At 34.0% G+C, this 17,015-nt stretch overlaps 3 protein-coding genes across 11 annotated transcripts; 2 read left to right on the forward strand and 1 right to left on the reverse strand.

The window, feature by feature from the left end:
• Positions 1-1,873: 1,873 nt before the first annotated feature.
• On the forward strand, positions 1,874-7,512 carry LOC116168223. 4 transcript variants are annotated; one of them, XM_031483929.1, is made up of 6 exons: positions 1,874-2,908; positions 3,056-3,171; positions 3,327-3,885; positions 5,730-5,848; positions 6,159-6,690; positions 6,742-7,512. In XM_031483929.1, the coding sequence occupies exons 2-6, from the start codon at positions 3,097-3,099 to the stop codon at positions 7,413-7,415; spliced, it is 1,959 nt and encodes a 652-aa protein (XP_031339789.1). In that variant the 5' UTR covers positions 1,874-2,908; positions 3,056-3,096; the 3' UTR covers positions 7,416-7,512. The 4 variants fall into 4 exon arrangements, with proteins under 4 accessions (XP_031339789.1, XP_031339786.1, XP_031339788.1 ...); XM_031483926.1 differs by having other exon boundaries at positions 6,159-7,512; XM_031483928.1 differs by having other exon boundaries at positions 1,874-2,180; positions 6,159-7,512.
• A 247-nt stretch (positions 7,513-7,759) lies between these two features.
• On the reverse strand, positions 7,760-10,508 carry LOC116168225. 3 transcript variants are annotated; one of them, XR_004144734.1, is made up of 3 exons: positions 9,430-10,508; positions 9,177-9,385; positions 7,760-8,781 (listed from the first exon to the last, which is right to left on the reverse strand). XR_004144734.1 is itself a non-coding variant. In XM_031483931.1 (3 exons), the coding sequence occupies exons 2-3, from the start codon at positions 10,017-10,019 to the stop codon at positions 8,455-8,457; spliced, it is 1,170 nt and encodes a 389-aa protein (XP_031339791.1). In that variant the 5' UTR covers positions 10,020-10,027; positions 10,201-10,508; the 3' UTR covers positions 7,760-8,454. The 3 variants fall into 3 exon arrangements, 2 of the variants coding, with proteins under 2 accessions (XP_031339791.1, XP_031339790.1); XM_031483931.1 differs by having other exon boundaries at positions 9,177-10,027; positions 10,201-10,508; XM_031483930.1 differs by having other exon boundaries at positions 9,177-10,508.
• A 90-nt stretch (positions 10,509-10,598) lies between these two features.
• On the forward strand, positions 10,599-16,237 carry LOC116168277. 4 transcript variants are annotated; one of them, XM_031484007.1, is made up of 6 exons: positions 10,599-11,633; positions 11,781-11,896; positions 12,052-12,610; positions 14,455-14,573; positions 14,884-15,415; positions 15,467-16,237. In XM_031484007.1, exons 2-6 carry the CDS (start codon positions 11,822-11,824, stop codon positions 16,138-16,140), a joined length of 1,959 nt encoding a protein of 652 aa, XP_031339867.1. In that variant the 5' UTR covers positions 10,599-11,633; positions 11,781-11,821; the 3' UTR covers positions 16,141-16,237. The 4 variants fall into 4 exon arrangements, with proteins under 4 accessions (XP_031339867.1, XP_031339864.1, XP_031339866.1 ...); XM_031484004.1 differs by having other exon boundaries at positions 14,884-16,237; XM_031484006.1 differs by having other exon boundaries at positions 10,599-10,905; positions 14,884-16,237.
• The last annotated feature ends 778 nt before the right edge of the window (positions 16,238-17,015 follow it).

Consider the following 17,015-nt stretch of genomic DNA (forward strand, 5'->3'; position numbering starts at 1 on the left):
GGGGGGGGGGGGGGGGGGGGGAGAGAGAGAGAGAGAGAGAGAGAGAGAGATTAGTTAATTTTTAATGTTAACATTTAGCGCGAGGTGTTAAATTAATTACCTAATATTGGTTCATATTAGATGTCATCTAAAATTTCCACGGCCTTCCCAGAATGCTTGATCATACCTCATAACTCATTTCACGAATTTAGATGAATCTTTTTTTTCTTTTGACACTTTATAACGGGTAATTCATTAGAATTAGTTCTAATGTATCACCCTTTACTTACTTGTATTATAGCCATGAAACAAAATCGTATTAATGATTTGTCCAAATACGTTCCACTGAAGTAACCGTCTTCTTTTAGTGATTGAAAAATGTTCATCCAAAACTGAGCGTTTTGTTTCCTTAATATCGACCCCCACGACTCTATGCGTTGGTTCGCCTGACTGGTCCCATACAAAAAACTTCGGTCTCCATAACACACAATCCGTATTATCCTGCGGGCATGTTTCTAAAGAAAATATTTGGAAATTGCTCATGTACCTATTTTCCCGTGGCCAAGGTCTGAAACGTAGCCGGTCTTGGGCATCCTCCATATTTTTCTATGGCTTCCAAAAAGTACCCTCCTAATTTACCTTCGGTAATTGCAGTTCTGCCAGCTTCAACCACAATAATATGCCGAGAGAATCCGTCAAATAGCTCCATTTATAGCTATTCCATATGGCTTCAATTTATCATAAAAAGAATCAACGTGCCATACGAAGTTAAGGTCCACGCGTTTGAATATTTCCTGCGGCGCGCAGTCTTTTTCTTGTTTCAAACGTGACTCCAAATGGATTCCAGCTCATTTATTATCAATTCGTCAGCTTCCCTAGTTACGTGAGTCCGTGTTGAATACATTTTAAGTGGCATCAACCGGTATCCATCATATGCATTAAAAAAAAATATCAAAAACATAATATATAAATATATAAAAAAATATAATATAATATTGACATAATAAATTTATATACATACAATATATATGAATAATCTATACATATATAATATGAAATATTAAAATAATAAAAATATTGAATAATCATTATATACATGCCCAGCTGTCCTGACTTTTGTAGTTGTTGTTCAATAAAATTTAACAACTAAGTAGCTCTGAGGAAGTGGCTTCTTTCTATATAGTCCTAGGCAGATTAGTTTTCGTTTTAGTGGGTCGAACAAACTTTAAGTAAAACAATGGCAAAAGCTCAAATCGCCAATATTTCTGTGTACATAATCCCAGCAAAAAAAATAATAAAACGGCATGGAACCTCAGCATCATCACATTGTACCTTCTAAAAAATCAGTCAATGTATTAGGAAACACCCACCTACGCTATAGAAAAAAACGCAAAAAATAAGTAGTACATTAGATTTTATAGCTTTGTCCTCAGTCATTCTGTATAGACATACTTATTGATCATAATGCTTGCACATATTGTGTACCTCTACATAAATTTTATACCTCACGCTGATATACAAAATGGATGGCTCCGACAGTACAGCTACTAGCTCACGATCACTTAATTAATTGAGTGCAGTAAACAGATAATAAATGCCGTCAACGCAAATGAATTCACTTCACTCTAACGCTAACCACATCTACACGGAAATAACATTCATCATATCAACCGGCAGCTGGAATTAAAACAAAAGGACACAGAAAAAAGTCATATATGAGAAAATCTCGTATATTGAAGAAAAAAAATCTCGATATATTGAGAAAATTCGATATTGAGAAAATCTATATATTGAGAAAAATCTCGATATTTATTGAAAAATGTCATATATTGAGAAAAAGTCAAATATATTGAGATTTTAAAAGAAAAAAAAGTTGGTGACACCAGAAGCTTCCTGGTGTCACCAACTTTTTTTCTTTTAAAAATCTCAATATATTGACTTTTTTCTCAATATATTGAGATTTTTCTCAATATATTGAGATGTTTCTCAATATATCGAGATTTTTCTCAATATATCGAGATTTTTCTCAATATATTGGCATTTTTCTCAATATATTGAGATTTTTCTCACTATATTGACTTTTTCATTTGTGTGTGCGTCCTGAACAACGAGACGTGATCAAGAGATTCCAGCGTTCGAGCCGGTTGTTATACTTACATTTTGAGTTTATTTTGTGCCATCTGTTTGTATGTAGTAGGCAGGTAGGTAGCAATGTAGGTAATAATAATTATTTTCTCTACGACTATTAAATAATGCCCTGATTCTTGCTGCATATTACATTGAATAATAGTTTAAATTCTTCACAGCGTGATTTCTTTGTAAGAAATCACGCTCGATTAGCCAATCACATGCTTTTATTTTTCAGAATTCACGGTAATATGCAATAATCACATCGCTTTGGAAAAAACTGACGGAGCGTATCTTAGCAACCGCATAAGTCACCATTTGAAACGTCAAAAACGTAACTAATTTCTTTTAATTTTTTAATAGTCGTAAAGGAAGTATAGTCTTCTACTTGCCTAGAATGGCTATTATTCACTTGGAACTTCATCCACGTGAATAATAGCTTCTATTCTACGCTCGTTGAAGAATGTACTATAATTTTAGTTATTAATCTTAATGTTTGTAAAATCATACGTAGGTACCTACACCTACCCTAAATATTATACTAATTCTAGTTACTTCTATTTACATTTTATTTTGTTTTGTGTTCGGTGATGGTATTGAGCACAAATGGTGGATTCGCGAATTGGTTTTCTTGAAGTTTAGTTGGAGATGGCTATCTAATAAGTTATCTTCGTGAACCAACCAATAGGGTCGAAACTTAAAGTTGGAGGACGATCGACGATCGTATCATATGGTGTGTCACATTTCGTCTCACACACGTCGCAGTAATGCGATTGAACAATACTGTCTCCTTTAACCACTAGTGAGTAACAAACCAAGTGGCGACATAATCATACAGCTTTAACTTTGCTTACGAAACAAAATTTTATGTTTAACAGCCACTGAATTGAACAAAACACAAAACAAAACCCATAATTCAGTTGGAACGCACATTAAGCACCTAACTTAGTTTCAGTTGTACGATCTGCATTTTACGTGGTTTGAGAAAAAATGTCGGAATTAGAAGATTTCTTGAAACGGCATAATGTGCCAGAGGAAGTTGTTCAAAATATTATTGCAGAACAGGTTTGTATTAGATTAATAAGCTAATGCTTATGGATACATTTAAAAAGTTAGGGACTTGTTGAATCTATATGCATTAGCATTTAAAATATCAGAGTCATTCACCTACTATCTTCCTCCCCACAAATTTATTCTAACAAATGTTTTTTTTTGTTCAGATTTCTGAAGAAGTTATAAATATGATGTCCGATACAGAACTAAAAACATTTTTACCAGCTTATGGGCACAGGAAGTTGGTTAGAGAGTTTTGTTTGATGCGAGCACCAAGTACATCGAAACAAGAAGCTTCTAAACAATCACTACTGGAAAAAATTAGAAGCCAAATATTTAGGGGAAATAAAAATGATGAGGAATCTGTGGTACACACAAAGAAAAAAATTAAATACAATTCAGAAAAGTCGACCAGAAATATTGAAATGGGTTGGCTACATGAAGATGGAAACAAAATTGTGCAAGTACGTAGCAAAAAAGGGGGAGGAACTAGGAAACTGACAGTGGAGAAATCTGCGATGAAACAAGAACTGATTGAAGCTGCGCAAAAAGTGTTTTTCCCTAACGGTTTCTCACCCAAAGGAAACATCGAGGATTTCGATTTTGACTTGCTAGACTTCAAACACAATGAATATCCACCAGATATATCTATTTCTCAGATTTTGAATAGTACTAAAGTAAAAGTTCTTCGATTTTATTTAAAATCTGAGCGAAAAAACATAAATGGTATGTATATTATTTAATTTTATATTCAATGGTATAAAAGTTTATAAAATGGTGGCTCGAGAGGTGAGTGCACAATCAAATCAGACGAGAGTATTGTTGAATACTGAACAACCACGATATAACGAATGCCTAATCATTACTGAGGATGAAAGTTATTACAAAACGAGCGGGAGATGTAAAACATCCAAAGGAATAATGCCCTTATAGCGAGTATGGTATACTATGGTTTTTCTTAGACTAATTTATACCATTGTTTTTATTCAATGTGTGTACGTAACACAGTATTTTTAGAGAGGACTAAATAATTGTTTAAATTGTACCATTGTATTTATAAACATTTATAAATACAATGATTGTACTACAAAAAAACAAGAGTAGGAATTGGTTATTGTGCTACTATACTCTTAAGCCGCGTTTCACAAACGACTGATGGTACGCACAACGTGTGAAAATAGCTATTTGTGTATTAAGAGCGCAAAGTGATATATTGTCGATTGAAAGAGACAGTTGACGCGCGACGAAGGAGCGCGGCAATCTCTTGAAATCGACTATCAATTTGCGCTCGAATTACACACAAGATTTTTTCTACAATAGAGCAGTTCGCATATTTCCAAAAATGTATTCAATTTGATGAATGAAAATTAAAAGTACAGATGACATTTACTCGTTGTCATTGGATACTCTGAGCAATGCATATTTGATTTATAGTTAATAATTGGGGAGCGTGCGTTTTTTTCATTTAGTCGCTTATATGCGACAAAGTGACATTCATCAGAAAAGATGACGTTTGCGTTGTCAAATACGAGCGCAAATGCCTACTTTGGATATCGATTGTAGAAAAAGTAACTTAAAACAATGACTCTATCCCATCAGGACTGATCATCAGGACCGACTATCAGTCGTTTGTCAAACGGGACTGAAATGTTTAGTCATAATAACGAAATCTTTTTGTGTTGAGTCCAGAATTTGCAGCTGAGGCGAGACGTAGCCACAAATTCTGGACAAAGGGTGCCCAATATACGTACCGACTAATTACGCTATATCTTTATTTGACAACTGTAGGTAATTTTATGTTTGACAGAAGCCATGTTTCAAGCAATATTATCTATTTGGTTAACCTGAGTGTTTTTAAATGTTAATGAACTCAATATTATTATTTATAGGTCAACTGAAAAAGCAATGCAATCATATTTACCTGCAAATGTTTAATGTGAACACAATTTGTCTCACGGCACATATTCAAGTCCTTCCCAAACTTTGTTTAGTTTTGCGTCCTCAACAGGCTTGCGCCCAATTACAGAGTGACCCGCATTAATGCTATTAGAGGTGACCCTGCAGAAGGTCTTGAGTTGTTTTCTACTACTCCTTACGAATTAAGAAAACTGCATGAAAACCTAATTCGGAGTAGCCGGCAGAATGCTCGAAACTGATCTAAGGAAATTTTCATCTCTGCCACAGATGAAAAATTCTTACCTCAGCCCAGGTTCCAACACCCGACCTCCGGCTTTGTAGCCCAATGCACTAACCAGTGAGCCATTTCAAAATTTCGTTTGGCGCATGCGCAATGCCAACTTTCTTATTTACGGACGTATTTAAATGAAATTTGATACATAGGCACTTTGAATAAAAGAAAATCTAACACCAATTTCAATTCTTCGTTTCGCGCATGCGCAATGCCACTAACACCAATTTAAAAATTTCGTTTTGCACATGCGCAGCGCCAACTTTCTTATTTACGGAAGCATTTAAATGAAATTTAAAATTTATAATTAATATTTTTAAGAGGAAAATACGCTCTCGTCATTTATGTTTGCATAATGAATTTTTAACTTGTTATATTTTAGCCGCAGAAAAAGACGTCATCGAACAGTCAACTGCAGAGGCCTCAGAAGTAGTGGTGGCAGCTGAAACTGCCCGATTTTATTCAAATTTTCTAGATGAAGATCTTGACATACTACAAGAGGTAAATAACTATATAACAATCAAATAGATGACACACTAAATATATGTAGGGCTCGTTTACTAATGTGCTAACACTAAAATGGTCATATTTGATTATTTTTATAGTTGCAAAATCGAAATAATATATTTTGCAATAAGGACAGACTTATGTATGTGTACATTTAGCACGAGTGCGAAAGTTTGTACCACGAGTCGAAACTAATAAAGTGAGTGCTGCAATTCACATTATTTTTAGAGCGAACTTTTATTATTGCAAAATCTATTACTTCAGTGTTGTAGAATAGTTATAATGTAAATTGTAATTTCTTTAGGATGCCATTACCACAAATGATGTGGTTATATTTGATTTGGAGTCTGCTTCGGAGCCAGGTTTGCAGGAATTATTTAATAATCCACATTTTGACATACATCCAAATGAACGATTCTTAGAAACAACTACAATGTCAGCACAATTGCCTGCTATTCAGAGTACTTCTACCAGTGTACAGAATTATACTACAAATGTTCTTGATAGAAACCGTCCAAACCTTGAAGATCTAAATGCAGAAAACCAATTTCAGCAAACAGATAATATTCAAACGTTAACACTACACAGAGGCAAAATATTTGAGGAACTGATAGAAGCTTTTCAGAAGCACACGTTTCATTATTCTTGTGCTCTAAAAATTGAAATGATTCTTCCAAACGGAGAAACAGAATACGCAGAGGATGTTGGAGGAGTTTTCCGAGATACACTTTCAGAATTTTGGTCCAGTTTTTATGAGAAGTGTTCTGTAGGAACCAATCTGAAAATTCCGTATTTGCGACACGATTTTAATGAAACTCAGTGGAAAGCGATTGCAAGTATATTCTTAAAAGGTTTTACTACAGAAAGTTATATTCCAATAAAAATAGCTCCTGTTTTTATTCTGAGTTGTTTGGGATGTGCGATACAAGATGAAGATCTAATACAAAATTTCTTGCATTTTGTTTGCGAATCTGAAAGGGAAATTCTCCGGCAAGCATTGTTGGACTTCGATAATGTGGACAGTGATGAACTCTTAGACATTTTCTCCAATTATGATGCAAAATGGATTCCCACAAAAACCAATATTAATTTATTCTTAAGGGACATTGCCCACAAAGAGCTCATTCAAAAGCCCGCTTTTGTTATTAAATGCTTCGGACAAGTATTCCAAACGCACAGTAGGATTAGCACCTCTGAAATTATGGCTCTATTTAACAACATAAAACCATCCTCAAAAAACTGTTTGGCAAAAATTCATTTACAAAATGCAAACGAAACTACGCCACAAATAACAGAAATATATGGATATTTGAAAAAATTTATAAAAGAAGTTGATGATAGTACACGTTCGGCCTTTTTCAGATTTTGTACCGGGTCTGATTTACCTACAAGAGACATTTATGTATCAATTATTAACACAACTGGCTTTGGGCGGGTTCCAATAGGGCATACATGTTCTGGGTTGTTAGAATTGCCCTCAAGTTACGAAAATTTTGTAGTTTTTAGAAGTGAGATGACAAATATCCTGCAATCAAATGTATGGGTAATGGATATTGTTTAATAAAAATATATAGGTATATGACTGTTCATATTTATACCTACATATGTCTTAGCAATAGGTAGGTATAATATGTATTATTTTATTTTTTGTTGCAATTTTTATTTTGTATTGTTGTAATACATACCTACCTACAAAATATGTTTGACGAGTACTACTTCAATCACAAATTATAGGTATTCCATGTAGCAATGTATCATACATTTCCGTTTCTATTTTTGTGTCATATTTATTTATTATGTTTACAAAATTATGTAACCTACCTAGTTTTTCGTTTTCTGTTTTGAGTTTTAAGTTTCTCTTATTTGTGACAGATGCCTAAATGTTGTGCCTTAAAATAAAAATAAACAATTATGGTTATTATTGTTGTTTTATGTTTGTTAACGTAATGCAATTAGTTATCCATTAGAATTTGTTAAATTTCTCCTTGACCAAATCATAGAGGAAGTTTTTCAATGCCCAAATGCATTTAATTTAAGCAAGCACATTAATTAATTCATCAATTTATTTATGTTGTTAATAATTGTTATTGTAAGGTGTTCTCCAGGGTCGTATGTCCAACACTTGTTATTAAGTGGCTCCATACAGAGTAAATCGTTATCTGCCGTACAAGTGTAGCGCTCGATATTCGATCGTAACAATATGTTGGACTTTCTATCGTACTCTGAACCTTAAAGGACATTGTATAACAACTTTCAAAAAAGAACTTTGATTTTCTTACATACATAACTACCTATGGAACTTTTCTGGGGACATGTACCACGTTAAAACTTGTGCAGGGTACTATGACATCTGTACTAATGTTTTCCAAGATTATCATGTGTTACAAAGTATCCGTAGAAGAGTTGTTGGTTGATTAAATCTAGGGACGAAGTAGACAAACATACTAAATTCATTAAGAATTATATATTTATAAAGCAGATTTCAAAAACGATTATCATTCTTTTACACATAAGCCCAGAGAATGATGAAATTAATACAATCTTGAATCTATTCCACACAGAATGTGGCATTTTGACAAAAAAATATGTTTTCTTACAAACTATAAAATCTGGGACATAATCTCTTCCCTTAATGTAAGGTATAAATTCACTGCTTCATACGAATCTGATGGTTCACGCAAATTTTTCTCTCGCATTATTAATTTACACAGTTGGTATACATGGACGTCACAGGGTAAGTACAGAAATGAGGATTCTTGCTTACAGATATTCAAATCATGGTGGGTCACTTGGCATATGTAGGTCTGTGTATAATACGCTTGTGGCAATTCAAACAACACAATAGGCCGACCTTTGGGGGATATGGAATTTCGTGACGCTGCTATACGATGTGTATTCCATTCCAATTCAACTTGTGCAAGTTCTTTCTAAAAAGAAACATATGAGTAGGTAGGTATCTAATTCAATAATAAGGAAAGTAGGTATTCATTTTCTACTGTGTTCTCTCTTGTTGTTATAAGGTATGATCTATAACTCGGTAACTAGAGTTGGCCGGGGGGGGGGGGGGGGGGGGGAGAGAGAGAGAGAGAGAGAGAGAGAGAGATTAGTTAATTTTTAATGTTAACATTTAGCGCGAGGTGTTAAATTAATTACCTAATATTGGTTCATATTAGATGTCATCTAAAATTTCCACGGCCTTCCCAGAATGCTTGATCATACCTCATAACTCATTTCACGAATTTAGATGAATCTTTTTTTTCTTTTGACACTTTATAACGGGTAATTCATTAGAATTAGTTCTAATGTATCACCCTTTACTTACTTGTATTATAGCCATGAAACAAAATCGTATTAATGATTTGTCCAAATACGTTCCACTGAAGTAACCGTCTTCTTTTAGTGATTGAAAAATGTTCATCCAAAACTGAGCGTTTTGTTTCCTTAATATCGACCACCACGACTCTATGCGTTGGTTCGCCTGACTGGTCCCATACAAAAAACTTCGGTCTCCATAACACACATCCGTATTATCTGCGGGCAATGTTCTAAAAAATATTTGAAATTGCTCCATGTACCTATTTTCCGTGCCAAGGTCTGAACGTAGCCGTCTTGGGCATCCTCCATATTTTTCTATGGCTTCCAAAAAGTACCCTCCTATTACCTTCGGGTCACTTGCAGTTCTGCCAGCTTTCAACCACATAATATGCCGAGAGAATCCGTCAATAGCTCCATTTATAGCTATTCCATATGGCTTCAATTTATCATAAGAATCAACGTGCCATACGAAGTTAGGTCCACGCGTTGAATATTTCCTGCGGCGCAGTCTTTTTCTTGTTCTAAACGTGACTCCAATTGGATCCAGCTCATTTATTATCATTCGTACAGCTTCCCTAGTTACAGTGAGTCCGTGTTGAATACATTTTAAGTGCATCCACCGGTATCCATGCAGCTGTCCTGAACTTTGTAGTTGTTGTTCAATAAAATTTACAACTAAATGTAGCTCTGAGAAGTGCTTCTTTCTATATAGTCCTAGGCAATTTAGTTTTCGTTTTAGTGTCGACAAACTTAAGTGAAAACCATGGCAAAAGCTCAACATCGCCAATATTTCTGTGTACGATAATCCCAGCAAAAAATAATAAACGGCATGAACCTCAGCATCATCCATTGTACCTTCTAAAAAAATCAGTCAATGTATTAGGAAACACCCTACCTACCTATAGAAAAACGCAAAAATAAGTAGGTACATTAGATTTATATAGCTTTGTCCTCAGTCATTCTGTATAGTACATACTTATTTGATCATAATGCTGCACATATTGTGTACCTCTACATAAATTTATACCTACCTGATATACAAGAAATGGATGGCTCGACAGTACAGCTACTAGCTCACGATCACTTAATTATTGAGTGCAGTAAAACAGATTAATAAATGCGTCAAACGCAATGAATTCACTTCACTCTAACGCTAACCACATCTACACGGAAATAACATTCATCATATCACCGCAGCTGGATTAAACAAAAGGACACAGAAAAAAGTCAATATATTGAGAAAAATCTCGATATATTGAGAAAAATCTCGATATATTGAGAAAAATCTCGATATATTGAGAAAAATGCTAATATATTGAGAAAAATCTCGATATATTGAGAAAAATCTCAATATATTGAGAAAAAAAGTCAATATACTTGAGATTTTTAAAAGAAAATAAAAAGTTGGTGGACAACCAAGGAAGCTTCCTGGTGTCACCAACTTTTTTTCTTTTAAAAATCTCAATATATTGACTTTTTTCTCAATATATTGAGATTTTTCTCAATATATTGAGATGTTTCTCAATATATCGAGATTTTTCTCAATATATCGAGATTTTTCTCAATATATTGGCATTTTTCTCAATATATTGAGATTTTTCTCACTATATTGACTTTTTCATTTGTGTGTGCGTCCTGAACAACGAGACGTGATCAAGAGATTCCAGCGTTCGAGCCGGTTGTTATACTTACATTTTGAGTTTATTTTGTGCCATCTGTTTGTATGTAGTAGGCAGGTAGGTAGCAATGTAGGTAATAATAATTATTTTCTCTACGACTATTAAATAATGCCCTGATTCTTGCTGCATATTACATTGAATAATAGTTTAAATTCTTCACAGCGTGATTTCTTTGTAAGAAATCACGCTCGATTAGCCAATCACATGCTTTTATTTTTCAGAATTCACGGTAATATGCAATAATCACATCGCTTTGGAAAAAACTGACGGAGCGTATCTTAGCAACCGCATAAGTCACCATTTGAAACGTCAAAAACGTAACTAATTTCTTTTAATTTTTTAATAGTCGTAAAGGAAGTATAGTCTTCTACTTGCCTAGAATGGCTATTATTCACTTGGAACTTCATCCACGTGAATAATAGCTTCTATTCTACGCTCGTTGAAGAATGTACTATAATTTTAGTTATTAATCTTAATGTTTGTAAAATCATACGTAGGTACCTACACCTACCCTAAATATTATACTAATTCTAGTTACTTCTATTTACATTTTATTTTGTTTTGTGTTCGGTGATGGTATTGAGCACAAATGGTGGATTCGCGAATTGGTTTTCTTGAAGTTTAGTTGGAGATGGCTATCTAATAAGTTATCTTCGTGAACCAACCAATAGGGTCGAAACTTAAAGTTGGAGGACGATCGACGATCGTATCATATGGTGTGTCACATTTCGTCTCACACACGTCGCAGTAATGCGATTGAACAATACTGTCTCCTTTAACCACTAGTGAGTAACAAACCAAGTGGCGACATAATCATACAGCTTTAACTTTGCTTACGAAACAAAATTTTATGTTTAACAGCCACTGAATTGAACAAAACACAAAACAAAACCCATAATTCAGTTGGAACGCACATTAAGCACCTAACTTAGTTTCAGTTGTACGATCTGCATTTTACGTGGTTTGAGAAAAAATGTCGGAATTAGAAGATTTCTTGAAACGGCATAATGTGCCAGAGGAAGTTGTTCAAAATATTATTGCAGAACAGGTTTGTATTAGATTAATAAGCTAATGCTTATGGATACATTTAAAAAGTTAGGGACTTGTTGAATCTATATGCATTAGCATTTAAAATATCAGAGTCATTCACCTACTATCTTCCTCCCCACAAATTTATTCTAACAAATGTTTTTTTTTGTTCAGATTTCTGAAGAAGTTATAAATATGATGTCCGATACAGAACTAAAAACATTTTTACCAGCTTATGGGCACAGGAAGTTGGTTAGAGAGTTTTGTTTGATGCGAGCACCAAGTACATCGAAACAAGAAGCTTCTAAACAATCACTACTGGAAAAAATTAGAAGCCAAATATTTAGGGGAAATAAAAATGATGAGGAATCTGTGGTACACACAAAGAAAAAAATTAAATACAATTCAGAAAAGTCGACCAGAAATATTGAAATGGGTTGGCTACATGAAGATGGAAACAAAATTGTGCAAGTACGTAGCAAAAAAGGGGGAGGAACTAGGAAACTGACAGTGGAGAAATCTGCGATGAAACAAGAACTGATTGAAGCTGCGCAAAAAGTGTTTTTCCCTAACGGTTTCTCACCCAAAGGAAACATCGAGGATTTCGATTTTGACTTGCTAGACTTCAAACACAATGAATATCCACCAGATATATCTATTTCTCAGATTTTGAATAGTACTAAAGTAAAAGTTCTTCGATTTTATTTAAAATCTGAGCGAAAAAACATAAATGGTATGTATATTATTTAATTTTATATTCAATGGTATAAAAGTTTATAAAATGGTGGCTCGAGAGGGGAGGGCACAATCAAATCAGACGAGAGTATTGTTGAATACTGAACAACCACGATATAACGAATGCCTAATCATTACTGAGGATGAAAGTTATTACAAAACGAGCGGGAGATGTAAAACATCCAAAGGAATAATGCCCTTATAGCGAGTATGGTATACTATGGTTTTTCTTAGACTAATTTATACCATTGTTTTTATTCAATGTGTGTACGTAACACAGTATTTTTAGAGAGGACTAAATAATTGTTTAAATTGTACCATTGTATTTATAAACATTTATAAATACAATGATTGTACTACAAAAAAACAAGAGTAGGAATTGGTTATTGTGCTACTATACTCTTAAGCCGCGTTTCACAAACGACTGATGGTACGCACAACGTGTGAAAATAGCTATTTGTGTATTAAGAGCGCAAAGTGATATATTGTCGATTGAAAGAGACAGTTGACGCGCGACGAAGGAGCGCGGCAATCTCTTGAAATCGACTATCAATTTGCGCTCGAATTACACACAAGATTTTTTCTACAATAGAGCAGTTCGCATATTTCCAAAAATGTATTCAATTTGATGAATGAAAATTAAAAGTACAGATGACATTTACTCGTTGTCATTGGATACTCTGAGCAATGCATATTTGATTTATAGTTAATAATTGGGGAGCGTGCGTTTTTTTCATTTAGTCGCTTATATGCGACAAAGTGACATTCATCAGAAAAGATGACGTTTGCGTTGTCAAATACGAGCGCAAATGCCTACTTTGGATATCGATTGTAGAAAAAGTAACTTAAAACAATGACTCTATCCCATCAGGACTGATCATCAGGACCGACTATCAGTCGTTTGTCAAACGGGACTGAAATGTTTAGTCATAATAACGAAATCTTTTTGTGTTGAGTCCAGAATTTGCAGCTGAGGCGAGACGTAGCCACAAATTCTGGACAAAGGGTGCCCAATATACGTACCGACTAATTACGCTATATCTTTATTTGACAACTGTAGGTAATTTTATGTTTGACAGAAGCCATGTTTCAAGCAATATTATCTATTTGGTTAACCTGAGTGTTTTTAAATGTTAATGAACTCAATATTATTATTTATAGGTCAACTGAAAAAGCAATGCAATCATATTTACCTGCAAATGTTTAATGTGAACACAATTTGTCTCACGGCACATATTCAAGTCCTTCCCAAACTTTGTTTAGTTTTGCGTCCTCAACAGGCTTGCGCCCAATTACAGAGTGACCCGCATTAATGCTATTAGAGGTGACCCTGCAGAAGGTCTTGAGTTGTTTTCTACTACTCCTTACGAATTAAGAAAACTGCATGAAAACCTAATTCGGAGTAGCCGGCAGAATGCTCGAAACTGATCTAAGGAAATTTTCATCTCTGCCACAGATGAAAAATTCTTACCTCAGCCCAGGTTCCAACACCCGACCTCCGGCTTTGTAGCCCAATGCACTAACCAGTGAGCCATTTCAAAATTTCGTTTGGCGCATGCGCAATGCCAACTTTCTTATTTACGGACGTATTTAAATGAAATTTGATACATAGGCACTTTGAATAAAAGAAAATCTAACACCAATTTCAATTCTTCGTTTCGCGCATGCGCAATGCCACTAACACCAATTTAAAAATTTCGTTTTGCACATGCGCAGCGCCAACTTTCTTATTTACGGAAGCATTTAAATGAAATTTAAAATTTATAATTAATATTTTTAAGAGGAAAATACGCTCTCGTCATTTATGTTTGCATAATGAATTTTTAACTTGTTATATTTTAGCCGCAGAAAAAGACGTCATCGAACAGTCAACTGCAGAGGCCTCAGAAGTAGTGGTGGCAGCTGAAACTGCCCGATTTTATTCAAATTTTCTAGATGAAGATCTTGACATACTACAAGAGGTAAATAACTATATAACAATCAAATAGATGACACACTAAATATATGTAGGGCTCGTTTACTAATGTGCTAACACTAAAATGGTCATATTTGATTATTTTTATAGTTGCAAAATCGAAATAATATATTTTGCAATAAGGACAGACTTATGTATGTGTACATTTAGCACGAGTGCGAAAGTTTGTACCACGAGTCGAAACTAATAAAGTGAGTGCTGCAATTCACATTATTTTTAGAGCGAACTTTTATTATTGCAAAATCTATTACTTCAGTGTTGTAGAATAGTTATAATGTAAATTGTAATTTCTTTAGGATGCCATTACCACAAATGATGTGGTTATATTTGATTTGGAGTCTGCTTCGGAGCCAGGTTTGCAGGAATTATTTAATAATCCACATTTTGACATACATCCAAATGAACGATTCTTAGAAACAACTACAATGTCAGCACAATTGCCTGCTATTCAGAGTACTTCTACCAGTGTACAGAATTATACTACAAATGTTCTTGATAGAAACCGTCCAAACCTTGAAGATCTAAATGCAGAAAACCAATTTCAGCAAACAGATAATATTCAAACGTTAACACTACACAGAGGCAAAATATTTGAGGAACTGATAGAAGCTTTTCAGAAGCACACGTTTCATTATTCTTGTGCTCTAAAAATTGAAATGATTCTTCCAAACGGAGAAACAGAATACGCAGAGGATGTTGGAGGAGTTTTCCGAGATACACTTTCAGAATTTTGGTCCAGTTTTTATGAGAAGTGTTCTGTAGGAACCAATCTGAAAATTCCGTATTTGCGACACGATTTTAATGAAACTCAGTGGAAAGCGATTGCAAGTATATTCTTAAAAGGTTTTACTACAGAAAGTTATATTCCAATAAAAATAGCTCCTGTTTTTATTCTGAGTTGTTTGGGATGTGCGATACAAGATGAAGATCTAATACAAAATTTCTTGCATTTTGTTTGCGAATCTGAAAGGGAAATTCTCCGGCAAGCATTGTTGGACTTCGATAATGTGGACAGTGATGAACTCTTAGACATTTTCTCCAATTATGATGCAAAATGGATTCCCACAAAAACCAATATTAATTTATTCTTAAGGGACATTGCCCACAAAGAGCTCATTCAAAAGCCCGCTTTTGTTATTAAATGCTTCGGACAAGTATTCCAAACGCACAGTAGGATTAGCACCTCTGAAATTATGGCTCTATTTAACAACATAAAACCATCCTCAAAAAACTGTTTGGCAAAAATTCATTTACAAAATGCAAACGAAACTACGCCACAAATAACAGAAATATATGGATATTTGAAAAAATTTATAAAAGAAGTTGATGATAGTACACGTTCGGCCTTTTTCAGATTTTGTACCGGGTCTGATTTACCTACAAGAGACATTTATGTATCAATTATTAACACAACTGGCTTTGGGCGGGTTCCAATAGGGCATACATGTTCTGGGTTGTTAGAATTGCCCTCAAGTTACGAAAATTTTGTAGTTTTTAGAAGTGAGATGACAAATATCCTGCAATCAAATGTATGGGTAATGGATATTGTTTAATAAAAATATATAGGTATATGACTGTTCATATTTATACCTACATATGTCTTAGCAATAGGTAGGTATAATATGTATTATTTTATTTTTTGTTGCAATTTTTATTTTGTATTGTTGTAATACATACCTACCTACAAAATATGTTTGACGAGTACTACTTCAATCACAAATTATAGGTATTCCATGTAGCAATGTATCATACATTTCCGTTTCTATTTTTGTGTCATATTTATTTATTATGTTTACAAAATTATGTAACCTACCTAGTTTTTCGTTTTCTGTTTTGAGTTTTAAGTTTCTCTTATTTGTGACAGATGCCTAAATGTTGTGCCTTAAAATAAAAATAAACAATTATGGTTATTATTGTTGTTTTATGTTTGTTAACGTAATGCAATTAGTTATCCATTAGAATTTGTTAAATTTCTCCTTGACCAAATCATAGAGGAAGTTTTTCAATGCCCAAATGCATTTAATTTAAGCAAGCACATTAATTAATTCATCAATTTATTTATGTTGTTAATAATTGTTATTGTAAGGTGTTCTCCAGGGTCGTATGTCCAACACTTGTTATTAAGTGGCTCCATACAGAGTAAATCGTTATCTGCCGTACAAGTGTAGCGCTCGATATTCGATCGTAACAATATGTTGGACTTTCTATCGTACTCTGAACCTTAAAGGACATTGTATAACAACTTTCAAAAAAGAACTTTGATTTTCTTACATACATAACTACCTATGGAACTTTTCTGGGGACATGTACCACGTTAAAACTTGTGCAGGGTACTATGACATCTGTACTAATGTTTTCCAAGATTATCATGTGTTACAAAGTATCCGTAGAAGAGTTGTTGGTTGATTAAATCTAGGGACGAAGTAGA

Source organism: Photinus pyralis, unplaced genomic scaffold, assembly GCF_008802855.1.
Source record: "Photinus pyralis isolate 1611_PpyrPB1 unplaced genomic scaffold, Ppyr1.3 Ppyr1.4_LG4, whole genome shotgun sequence".
In the NCBI taxonomy this organism is placed as follows: Eukaryota; Metazoa; Arthropoda; class Insecta; order Coleoptera; family Lampyridae; genus Photinus; species Photinus pyralis.